Source organism: Callionymus lyra, chromosome 13 (assembly GCF_982586985.1).
Source record: "Callionymus lyra chromosome 13, fCalLyr1.hap1.1, whole genome shotgun sequence".
In the NCBI taxonomy this organism is placed as follows: Eukaryota; Metazoa; Chordata; class Actinopteri; order Syngnathiformes; family Callionymidae; genus Callionymus; species Callionymus lyra.
This window is the reverse complement of record NC_141830.1, coordinates 19457574-19469854: the sequence shown is the minus strand read 5'-3', so window position 1 is coordinate 19469854 and position 12281 is coordinate 19457574. Positions and strand designations below refer to the sequence as shown.

At 39.1% G+C, this 12281-nt stretch overlaps 1 protein-coding gene across 1 annotated transcript in view; it reads left to right on the top strand.

Moving 5' to 3' along the window:
* Window positions 1–2272: 2272 nt before the first annotated feature.
* znf574 (zinc finger protein 574) overlaps window positions 2273–12281 on the top strand; it is a 35526-nt gene continuing 25517 nt past the window's right edge. The window contains exons 1-2 of the mRNA XM_087806136.1: window positions 2273–2327; window positions 7650–7798. Coding sequence (XP_087662262.1) covers window positions 7652–7798 — 147 coding nt within the window. The 5' untranslated portion in view covers window positions 2273–2327; window positions 7650–7651. The remainder of the gene's footprint in view (window positions 2328–7649; window positions 7799–12281) is intronic.

Below are 12281 nucleotides of genomic sequence, written 5' to 3'. Positions count from 1 at the left end.
CTGAATCCTTCTCCGCCGTGGCCGCCGGATCAGTGAACCCTGTTACCGAGCGATGAAGTCAGAGCCGTTGTTATGGGAACTCGTGCAGCTGCAAATGTCGCTGGAAAACATTTTCGACATTGAGTGATAAAAATCTTGCACACTTGAGCTTCTTTTTATGTTCGAAGCAAACAGACAGATCTGGCTACTCGTGTGTTTGTTTGGGAAGAGTTGACATCCGTGGTACTTTTAATCCTGTTTCATTTGTTTTTATGGACACATTTTCATTTATTAATTTTCTATGCCGAATAATCCATTATGGGGATCATGGGGGGATGGCTGGAGCCTATCCCGGTTTCTTCATGCGAGAGGCGGGGGACACCCTCGAAAGGATGCCAGACAACCACTCACACACACACACACTCATACCTACAGACAATTTCACCAAGTTCCCCATCAATCTCTCTATGTTTTTGGCCTGTGGGAGGAAACCGGAGTTCTTGGATTAAACCCACGCAACACGGGGAGAACATGAGAAATCACAAGTTGTCCCTCCTGACCTGGAAGCGAACCGACAACCTTCCGGCTATGAGGCATCGAGGAAAAATATCCCAAATGTGATGAGAAAAAAGTGAGTTTTTTGGTATCTGGTATCAGGGGCAAAAAAAGGAAAATGGGTCGAGTTCAGACCTAGAAAAGGCATCTTGGATCGGCTTCCGTGGAGAGAGTTCTGGCTTCGGAAAGCCTTACTTAGATTTCCTAGATGGTACGACTGGAACTCACCTTTTTTTTTACCGGTTTTACCTGGAAAGTTGATCCTAAACATGGTGTGTAACTCACATGAAAGCTTTGGTATAAGGCTCCCACTTTTTCCTAGGTTGAGACACCCTCAGTCAAGTATCTTTTAGATCTTCTCCAAGACCCATCAGTCTTTAATTATTGATTTTAAAAGCCCCCCCCCCCCCAAGCTCTCTTGCTCCGTTCCCACTGCTGCTTCATGACAAAATATTCAGAGAGCAGAGAGTGATGAGCTTGACAATAATGACAGTGAACACAACTCACTCACATTTGTGTGACAGTTATTCAAATGGGTTTTTTAAAGGATTCACACGTTTTCAGGTATTCCAGGCTGTCTCGGTGACCTTGATAATTTTATCCAAACAAAATATGCTCCGGCGGAGGAGAACGGTATAAGGAAGTCTCTCAGCATCCACGATCTTTCTTTCCTCTCATCCCGTCCACAGAAAATATTTATGGGCTCTTGCATAGAACCTCTGCTGCCTGGAGCTCGAATACTGAGTTTCATCACAGCCTGATTATAATGTTCAGTTAAAATAAAAATCTGTCCTTCCAGTGCTGTGTCTGAAATCGCATACTAGGGTACTCAAAGTTAGTATTTTTAGTGCGTAAGTACGTCTCAATTCTTAGTATGCAAAATGTAGTGCTCCATGCACACTAAATTGTCACTAAAACGACCACAAAACTGAGTATGGTTCGATGGACACTATCTACACTAAACAGCTCCATCTTAGTGACGTTGTAAACGGAAGTTACGTAATTTATATATACATATATATATTCATATACATACAAGTGTATTTTCATCAGCAGTAGAAGATTGAGACGTCTTCGCTGCTGATACCAGCTTAAATATCTCGCCAATATTTCGATTCTTGTATTTTTTCTTTATTTCTTCTTCCAAACTTGCAAAACGTGCTGCCAGCAGGTGTTGGCGATAGTGTTCCTACAGCTGGTTGAAACCATCGTTAAATAGTAGTAGAAGAAGAAGCTGTCGCGTCAATTCCTGTTAGTGTGTAGCAGCAGAGTTTGATTTGAGACATACTATCTGTGGAGGATTTGCGTACTAGTTAGTATGTACACTATCCTGATGCATACTAACTTCTAGTATACTAAGAGAAGTATGCGATTTGAGACACAGCACTAGTTGTCTGTGGATTTACGCAAGTCACACTAGGACAGCATTTAGATGTCTTACTAAACTCAAACTAACTGCACAAGATTTCTTTTCAGGTTTTTATTCCAAAAATAAAACAATTTGTTTTCTCTTTCTAGCTGTTACAATTGGATGAGCCGCATAAAAACCTTATTATTATTATCTTTATAATCATGTATTTATCTTTGCGCTGTTCAAAAGTTAAACTAACGGACAGCGAGATGGACTACAGAGGACCCTTCTTCCGGACTACAGAAGTCCAGACTCGCTTGTGTCGAGCCACGCTATAGGCGGGTCAAGCAACAGTGTCGTCCAATAGGATCAAACCTTTAAATGATGCCGAAAACACCGCTGTAGCTGTCGAGTCTTCTCCAAACGCTGTCATCGGACTGAGGTAAGAAATGTGAAAATTGAAAATTATTTATCTGCCAAATTCCACTTTAAGTGTCATATTTCGCAAATTTTGGGGATACGCGTGGAGGTTTTCGACGGAGGGGGAGACAGCAAAGCATTACTTTGAGACGACCGCCGCCATTATACCACCGAAGAAGCGAAGCCCGCCTTCCCTTGTTAGGGTTCTTCTTCTTCGCCGTCTGCTTCTTCTTCTTCGTCTCCCACCTTTTAGTTCGTCTCCGCTCACAGATAGTTGGCGACCGCTGGCTATATTGAGACGAACATTTAATTGGAAACATGTCGCCTCAAATGACAAGTCACGGGCCTTGGAACACACGAGCTAACGGGGGAAGCTAACGTTGTCGTACGTAGAGAGAAGCGAGGCCAGGGGTGGACATTTTCTGCTGATCCTTGTCGAACACAAACGGCTAGCTAGGTGTTAGCTACTAGTAGCTGTGCCGCTCTTCGTCTGGGAATACTTCACAAACCCACTGAAAAACATTTAAAATTATATTCAGAAATATAATTCAGTACAAACAAGTTACATTAAATCATTAATTTGTGGCACATACAAATTGTTATTTAAAAAAAAAAGAAAAGAGTAAAACAAACAAGTGCAACCTACATGCCTGTTATTGTTGCGACTAGAAATGGGAAGTTATATGTATTTATGTACGTGTGGAAAATTGTAAAGATAATCTATTTTTTTCTTTCCAACCGCCATCAGACTCCTCAACAGTTAAAACCACGTTTACCTTTTGCACTACTTGTACTTTTGTTGCTCTGTTTTTTTTTAGATTTGTATTCTTTCAAATGTATATATAGATATATATGTTTATTTTTACTGTGCACTTTTGTTGGGGGTACAAAGTAAGAATTTCATGGTACGTAGTACCTATGACAATAAACACTTTGAATCTTGAATTTTATATTAAGCAGAAAGTGATACCGGAATCATTTTTCCTATGATAAATAAAAAGAAAGTTATGGATTATTATAACAGGTGAAATTCCACAATTTTTTTTGGTCGACCCAAGTAATATTTAGTGAATACAGTTCAATATTTTAGGTGTGACCTTTTTGTTGTATCCGACTTTTTAAAAAGGTTATCATCAGCAAACTGGCTTAACGGAGAATCAGAAAGTTTAATTATGTGATAATTATGTTAATATTTCACTGAATGAAGTACTGGCTGTCAAAATATGCATAGAAAAAGAGAATTAATAACTTCAGATTAAACAAACGCACCATAAGTTGTTTAAATATGCAGCAATCGAAACATAAAGCACAATTACCTCGTACTTATATTGAATTAATTCATGAAATAAGCTGAAGTATAATTCCAGTACACATGGCTGGTCGGACTGGACCAGGCTAGTTGGTGGGTCCAAAAATACAAATGTAATAATTTAAAAGATATTTGGCAGATTCACATATAAATGTATATCTTATAATAGTAAGAAGGTAATTTGTATTTACATAACGCTTTTCAAGACCAGGGTCATGAAGCGCTTAACAATTTACCATTTTTTGCAAGGGAAAACTTTTTCATAAACTAGGACTAATGTTCTACGTCATCAGTACTTGTGTATAGTGGTGACGAAAACAACGCAAAGTTAGTTAGACGGGGAATACAGCAGTCCAGTGGATATTCAGTTTGCGTGGTCAAACGGGAAATGCGCTGGTTGCCCACTGCTGATATCCAGGAAGCAGTAGAAGCACATGTACCTACTGTATTTCTTTAAGTATTTAAATGTTCACAAATGGCTTTACATTGAGCTCCAACTGAATTATTTGATTCTCTTTGTAACAATTGATGATTGAATAGATGGATATAACTAGTCAGTAGTCAGCCAGCTGCTTGGGTAGGAGTCGGGGGACCCTTTACACAGGTTCACAATTGATAGAGGGGGGGGAGTTTGTGGGGAGGAAACCCCACAAAAATAAACTTGCTATTTAAAGGCAGCAAAGATGTTCTTGCCTCACTTGCCTGAGTTGTATCAATTGTTGTCCTAGAGAGGTAGAGGCACGGGGATCAGAGCAGGGAACCCAGCTACGGTATCAACGCAACCATCATTTCTGGAAGGAAGAAGGGAATGACAGCGATACAACTGAACGTCGAACAAAACATGAGCAACATCATGGAGCATGATGGAGGAAGTAGGCATTAGTCTGCCCATAAGAGCTGTCCACCATTGATCTGGATGGTCGGGTCTGGCATGTTGTTGTTAAACCAGGCTTCTTGTACTTCTGTGCCCTGCTAGCAGTAAGCTTCCCTAGCAAGTTTTGTTTTTAATGTATTAATTCAATTCAATTTTATTTAAAGTGTCTTATCATTACAAAGTTATCTCAAGACACTTTACAGTTGAAGTAAGACTATAGTGGAGAAAGTAAAAAACAAATCCCAGCAATTCAACAACAGCATTAATCTTTCAACATTTTTTTAATCTGGTAGCAATACACAGTTATCTCCTTCCATCAATTTCCTTTATTTGCATTCAAGGATAAAAAAAAAAATCCAAATAATTAAAGGCAAGAGACCATACTAAACTGTGGGAGGAAGTCATGGTAGCATTAAAGAAAGTATAAAATATTTACTAAGAGTACAAAATCATATCTACCGTAATTCAGTCAATTGAACTAACTGGACATTGACGGGTTAAACAAAGTTGATATCCAAATCATACAAATGTCCATTTTCCCGGTTATAATACATGGTAAAGTTGTTATAAATGTCAATATTTTGTGTTGATTCATTCTGTCTGTGTTGTCTTGAATCTTGAATATAAAATCTTAATTCATTTTTGAGGGTTTGTTACTAGGATGGAGGAATTCTCAAAGGATACTTCTAAGGATAAAAATCCCTGTTGGAAAAAGGCAAATAAAATGTACTTTATTAGTTGAAGGCCCAAAAATGCCAATTGATAAATTGGATAATGAGGCACACCATCAACCTAAAATGTGAGATACTGTGCATGCACATAGAATTATGAACAGCTGTCCTTTTTTGTCTTATCTGCTTGAAGACTTGTAATATGTAGACGGTAATGTTTGTGTAGGTATCAAATAAGACTGTGAGTGGCAAATACAAAAATAATGCCATTGTTTTCATGTATTTGTTAACAAACAGAAATGGCAATGATGAAACAAAAGAAAAACAAAACCTAACTTGTTTGTCAATTGGTCAGTGTTTCTCAAAGTGGTCTAGTGGTCTACAGTCCTTCAATAAAATACAATAAAAATAACTGCGCAGCAAAAAAAGTGTTTTGTTTTGTTACAGCTTTTAATCATGCATTACAGTTATGGTTATACTTGATGTTGCACTTGTAGAAATAGGGACGTCCATTTTAATTGCCAATTTTTATTTAATGATCGCATTGAATTCTTTGATTCATTTATCGTAATCTTTCAGTAAATGCACATCAGAGTTAATGACTGCTTCCCCTCACCCTCTTCCAGTGATGTAAGTAAAACTCCTTTCAGCAGAAAATGTGGCATGTCAACAGGAAAATTAGAGGAATATTAATAACGACAACAAAGCCTGGCAGCCATTGATTGACATCAGCCAGTTACAGTGCTCAGCTATTGTGGATTCTGAATTAGTGCCATGACTTTCCGGAATAATTATTGGAACGAACCATGATTATTGTTCTCATTGATACATCCAGCGTGAAGACTTTATTTTTACTGAATTGAGAAAGTCCTTTTCAATCCAGTTTAATTGACATCTCTTTGTCTACAAAGCCATTTACTGCTGGTGACATGAAATCGCTTATTGAGAGAATTTCTTTTCCTTTACCCCCTCAAAATTGGGACACTTTAAAAAAAAAAAATTCTGGACGAATTATCACAGTTGGAAATGTCAGAATATTTAAACACACATTGGCATCGAAGGATTAAGAGTGAAGTGTGAGGTGTAAATTAAAAATGTGATCTTAATCGGTTGCCAGGTTGAACACATGGTTTAATCAGGGAATTAAAGACATCCATTCTCTCAAGCACCTCACCCGGACCCAGCTGAGAGAATTATATACCCTCCGTCTGCTCCATGGCCTTTTAGCTGCAGGAGAAAGCCTTTAGCGTCAGGGTGACCAAGTAGCATTCTCATGAGAAGCCAGCATGCTCCTGTCTGTGCTGTAGGCCTTAAGACCGTCGGCAGAAACTTAGTCAGGCTCGTCAGTCAGGTCCTGTTGCCCCCGAGTCGGTAAAAAAAATGCCCTGGAACACACCAAACTGACGTCCACTGGAGTGTTCGTTCTGAAGTAATGTCCCCCATAACAGCGGGCGCCCCTTAGAGCAACAGCTCTTTTCTGAGTCCCTGGCAGTTTGCTGGGCTTCTTAGTCTATTGTTCTTCGCATGTCTGCGACCTGTGATTAATTAACAATATATATAATATTTAATTGATCATTCTTGTGTTGCAAACTTCAGGCCTCTAGGTGGCACCATTCATTATTATGTCCTCCACAGCTAAAGTAACAATCAAATCCAACGAGATCCAGGCAATGACTGAGGATGAGAGGATACAGTCGATTCCAGGCAATACTACAAATGTATCGTTTGTCCTAAAGTATTTTATTATATTGTAATGTATATCTATAGTCAATATACTCCCGTAGGTACAACATGTGCCAACATCCCATAAACATTTCATAAACAATCTAAGCAGAAACTGCACAAAAGTGGATATTTGTTTGCCAAAAGAAACTGCTAATGCTGTAGAGAATCGGCAGCAATGGTCTGCCATCATGTCCCATCCTGTCTCAATGACAATTAAAATGTTTGTTTTTTTCTATTTAGTGCCTAATTAATGTAGTTTTAGCCAATTACTCGGTGTGATTCCAAGTTTTCTGATATTGTTTTCTCACTGGTATTTTCCAGTGGGTCCCTCTTCCTAACAAATATCTAATTGATGTTGTTGTTAAACGTCCGCTTCGCTCCCCGAAAATGGCAGAGGCAGGAAGAGAGACTTGGCGTGGTCATTACCTGCTTGAGCGGCGACCTGCATGGTGAAAAATAACAATTAGCTCAGACTCGGCACATGGTGAGTCATCTTGGCAGAGCCCGGCGTGGTCCACTGGCACATGAGTCTGAGCTGCTGTCGAGATAAAATATGCAGGCGCTTCTTCTCATCAAGAGAGGGCAATGTTCACATCCCAACTTCTGATACACTTCTGGGTCGCTGTGTTAATGTTTTGCTGTGTGATGACTTAAATATTCATGGCATGCACTGGGATTTGTGAAGTGTTGTAGCTTCATTTAAATCAGTTTTGCTTTACTGCATGATGAATCATATTTGGTAATATGTTTCCATTCTTGTTGCAGCCATGGAGACCTCGTCAGTGTTCATGTGCTTTCCCTGCTACAAGGAGTTTGACACTCTAGAGGAGGTTATAAAGCACCAGTTGACATGCACCGCAGAGGAGGACCCGTCTGTACCTGTGCCTGCCAACTTTTCTGATGTGGCGACTCAGGTAAACGACATCATTTATCACAGTGTTGAATCATTATTACTGTTGATTGAACATGTGCACATTTTAAAGTAACTGGTGTTGAATGTGTTTATGTTAATAATACCTGGTTGTAGTTCAAATATATAGACACAAAAGAACACCTTAAACCATGGGTGTCGAACTCGCACAAGGGACCAAAATTGCCGTCTGAGTTGCCAGGCAAACAATATATAAGTGTATTGTGATTTTGATATTCTATGAGGCTTAACACATCTTAATTGTTTCTGTGCTTGTCCTCCATATATCCACAACTAACTAAGCAATTTGCCCCCAGAACTTTATTACTTTGGCACTGTTGTAGTGTTCCACCAGGTGCAGTTGTAGTACTTCGCCAGGTGCAGTTGTAGTACTTCGCTATGTTCAGTTGTAGTACTTCGCTATGTTCAGTTGTAGTATTTCGCTATGTTCAGTTGTATTACTTCGCCAGGCGGAGTTGTATTACTTTACTTTGCCAAGCACAGTTGACAGATATCGGATATTAACACTTGTTAATAATGGGCAAATGATGGAAACAGGAAGTTGTGATTAGGAACGGATTCTGTCCATTAGTTAGCTGATTTGGAAAATGGTTGAAATGTTTTGAAAACTCAAGAATGAACGGGATAACTTCTCATGTGATGAGGTCATGGAGCAGATTGAGGGACGAATGTGTTGATAGAAGGATACACCAGAAGGGTGCTCGGATACAAAAAACCCAAACCCCAAACTCTCGTACAAAGCGCGATGACACTCATGACGGATTGCCACTGGTTTTTGGCGATGGCAAAGTGACTATGAACTGCATCAGCTCCCCTGTCAACTGCCTGCAGGCCGTCCCTCCCTCAATCTGAGAATCACTGTAAACCCCAGATGGATTTTATTATACATTTGGCCCGGGCATGGCCATGTGCTGCTTTACTACAAACAGCCTGATGTTTATTGCACCATTGTCTCTCTATACATAATGTAACAGGGCTATAAAGCTAGTACATATTAAATCGATGTCTGATTGGTTACTCTTAATTCTTTCAGGCCGGACGGTGGAAGTTTATTTTTTTCTCCGTAAATCTTAGTAATATTTGTGTTATTAATATTAATCATTTATTTTGTTCAGACAATTACTGGTTTCCTAAATTGGTTGGCTCGTCATTATCTTAAGACTTGTGTTGTGTCTCAAATCGCATACTTTCGTACTCAAAGTTAGTATTTTTAGTGCGTAAGTGCGTCTCAATTCTTAGTATGCGAAATTTAGTGCTCCATGCATGTCATATATATATATATATATATATATATATATATATATATATATATACATACAGTGCCTTGCGAAAGTATTCGGCCCCCTTGAACCTTTCAACATTTCGCCACATTTCAGGCTTCAAACATAAAGATATAAAATTTTAATTTTTTGTCATGAATCAACAACAGGTGGGACACAATCGTGAAGTGGAACGAAATTTATTGGATAATTTAAACTTTTTTAACAAATAAAAAACTGAAAAGTGGGGCGTGCAATATTATTCGGCCCCCTTGCGCTAATACTTTGTAGCGCCACCTTTTGCTGCAATTACAGCTGCAAGTCGCTTGGGGTATGTCTCTATCAGTTTTGCACATCGAGAGACTGGAATTCTTGCCCATTCTTCCTTGCAAAACAGCTCGAGCTCAGTGAGGTTGGATGGAGAGCGTTTGTGAACAGCAGTCTTCAGCTCTTTCCACAGATTCTCGATTGGATTCAGGTCTGGACTTTGACTTGGCCATTCTAACACCTGGATACGTCTATTTGTGAACCATTCATTGTAGATTTGGCTTTATGTTTTGGATCATTGTCCTGTTGGAAGATAAATCTCCGTCCCAGTCTCGGGTCTTTTGCAGACTCCAACAGGTTTTCTTCCAGAATGGTCCTGTATTTGGCTCCATCCATCTTCCCATCAATTTTAGCCATCTTCCCTGTCCCTGCTGAAGAAAAGCAGGCCCAAACCATGATGCTGCCACCACCATGTTTGACAGTGGGGATGGTGTGTTCAGGGTGATGAGCTGTGTTGCTTTTACGCCAAACATATCGTTTTGCATTGTGGCCAAAAAGTTTGATTTTGGTTTCATCTGACCAGAGCACCTTCTTCCACATGTTTGGTGTGTCTCCCAGGTGGCTTGTGGCAAACTTTAAACGAGACTTTTTATGGATATCTTTGAGAAATGGCTTTCTTCTTGCCACTCTTCCATAAGGCCAGATTTGTGCAGTGCACGACTGTTGTCCTATGGACAGACTCTCCCACCTCAGCTGTAGTTATCTGCAGTTCATCCAGAGTGATGATGGGCCTCTTGGCTGCATCTCTGATCAGTCTTCTCCTTGTTTGAGATGAAAGTTTGGAGGGACGGCGGGTCTTGGTAGATTTGCAGTGGTCTGATACTCCTTCCATTTCAATATAATTGCTTGCACAGTGCTCCTTGAGATGTTTAAAGCTTGGGAAATCTTTTTGTATCCAAATCCAGCTTTAAACTTCTCCACAACAGTATCTCGGACCTGCCTGGTGTGTTCCTTTGTCTTCATGGTTCTCTCTGCGCTTTAAACAGAACCCTGAGACTATCAAAGAGCAGGTGCATTTATATGGAGACTTGATTACACACAGGTGCATTCTATTTATCATCAGTCATTTAGGACAACATTGGATCATTCAAAGATCCTCACTGAACTTCTGGAGTGAGTTTGCTGCACTGAAAGTAAAGGGGCCGAATAATATTGCACGCCCCACTTTTCAGTTTTTTATTTGTTAAAAAAGTTTAAATGATCCAATAAATTTCGTTCCACTTCACGATTGTGTCCCACTTGTTGTTGATTCATGACAAAAAATTAAAATTTTTATATCTTTATGTTTGAAGCCTGAAATGTGGCAAAATGTTGAAAGGTTCAAGGGGGCCGAATACTTTCGCAAGGCACTGTATATATTTATGCATATACTTACAGGTGCATTTTCAGCAGCAGTAGAAAGATGACACGTCTTCGGTGCTGATACCAGCTTAAATATCTTGCGAATATTTAGATTCTCATATTTTTTCTTTATTTCTTCTTCCAAACTTGCAAAACATTCTGCCAGAAGGTGGCGATAGCGTTTCCAACAGCTGGTTGAAACCATCGTTAAATAGAAGTAGAAGAAGAAGCTGTCACGTCATTTCCTGTTAGTGTGTAGCAGCAGTGTTTGATTTGAGACATACTATCTGTTGAGAATTTGCGTACCAGTTAGTATGTACACTATCCTGATGCATACTAACTTCTAGTATACTAAGAGAAGTATGCGATTTGAGACACAGCATTGGAGTAGAGTCTTCTGCCTTTTGGATTTTACACTTGTAGAAATGTCTGCTTGTAGGAGACCACATCACATCCAACACCAAATTGTTGGATGTTCCTGACACAGTCATGGGTATAAATGTTTAAATGTTATCTTATGCCAGTGCCAAACCTAGACTTTTAAAATGATGCTGGTGCTGAAATCCCCTGAATAATTGTAAACCCTAAAACATTGTCTTTATTTGTAGCTTTTACTCTTGGAAAAGCAAAAGCAATATTTAGAAACAATTCTTTCAATCAGCTATTTTGAAAAGCATTATACATCTGACGCTTTAATCGGTCAGACTTTCCACTGTATCTTATATTAATAATGTAGAGGAAAAGTTATTTGGCAATACGTTTTTTTTTTATTCACAGTCCTACTGTGTATAAGTAATATTTAGACTCGTATTACTTTTTATGTACATGTTAAATTTCTGTATTAAAAAGTAACTTTGGACCAAGAAACTCAATCAACAAACTAGGTGTTGATTTGAACTTGGAAGATCTACGTTAATGTATACTGATGAAATTGGAACAAAAACACAACCGGAGTACAAGTCGCACCAGCCATAAAATGCATAATAAAGAAGGAAAAAACACATATATAAGTCGCACTGGAGTATAAGTCGCATTTTTGGGGGAAATTTATTATACAAAATCCAACACTAGGAACAGACATGTCATCTTGAAAGGCAATTTAAAATAAAAATAGAATAGCGGCAACAACAGGCTGAATAATTGTATGTTACGTTACATGACACAACTGAGAACGTGCCTGGTATGTTAACATAACATATTAAGAGTTATTCAGATAACTATAGCATAAATAACATGCTAAGAAGTTTACCAAACCATCCGTGTAACTCCAAATAACTAAAATCCAATGAAATCTTCATCCTCGGTGTCACTTTTAAACAACTCCGCTAACTCCGGAGGTAGAAGATGCGGCGCTTCCTTTTCTACGTAGAAATTATCAACACAGGCCTAGAGCGCCCTCTTGTGGTTTAGTGTGAAAATAACATGTGAAATGATATACCGGTAATAATTTCACACATAAGTCGCTCCAGAGTATAAGTCACATCCCGGCCAAACTATGAAAAAAACTGCGACTTATAGTCCGGAAAATGCGATATATAC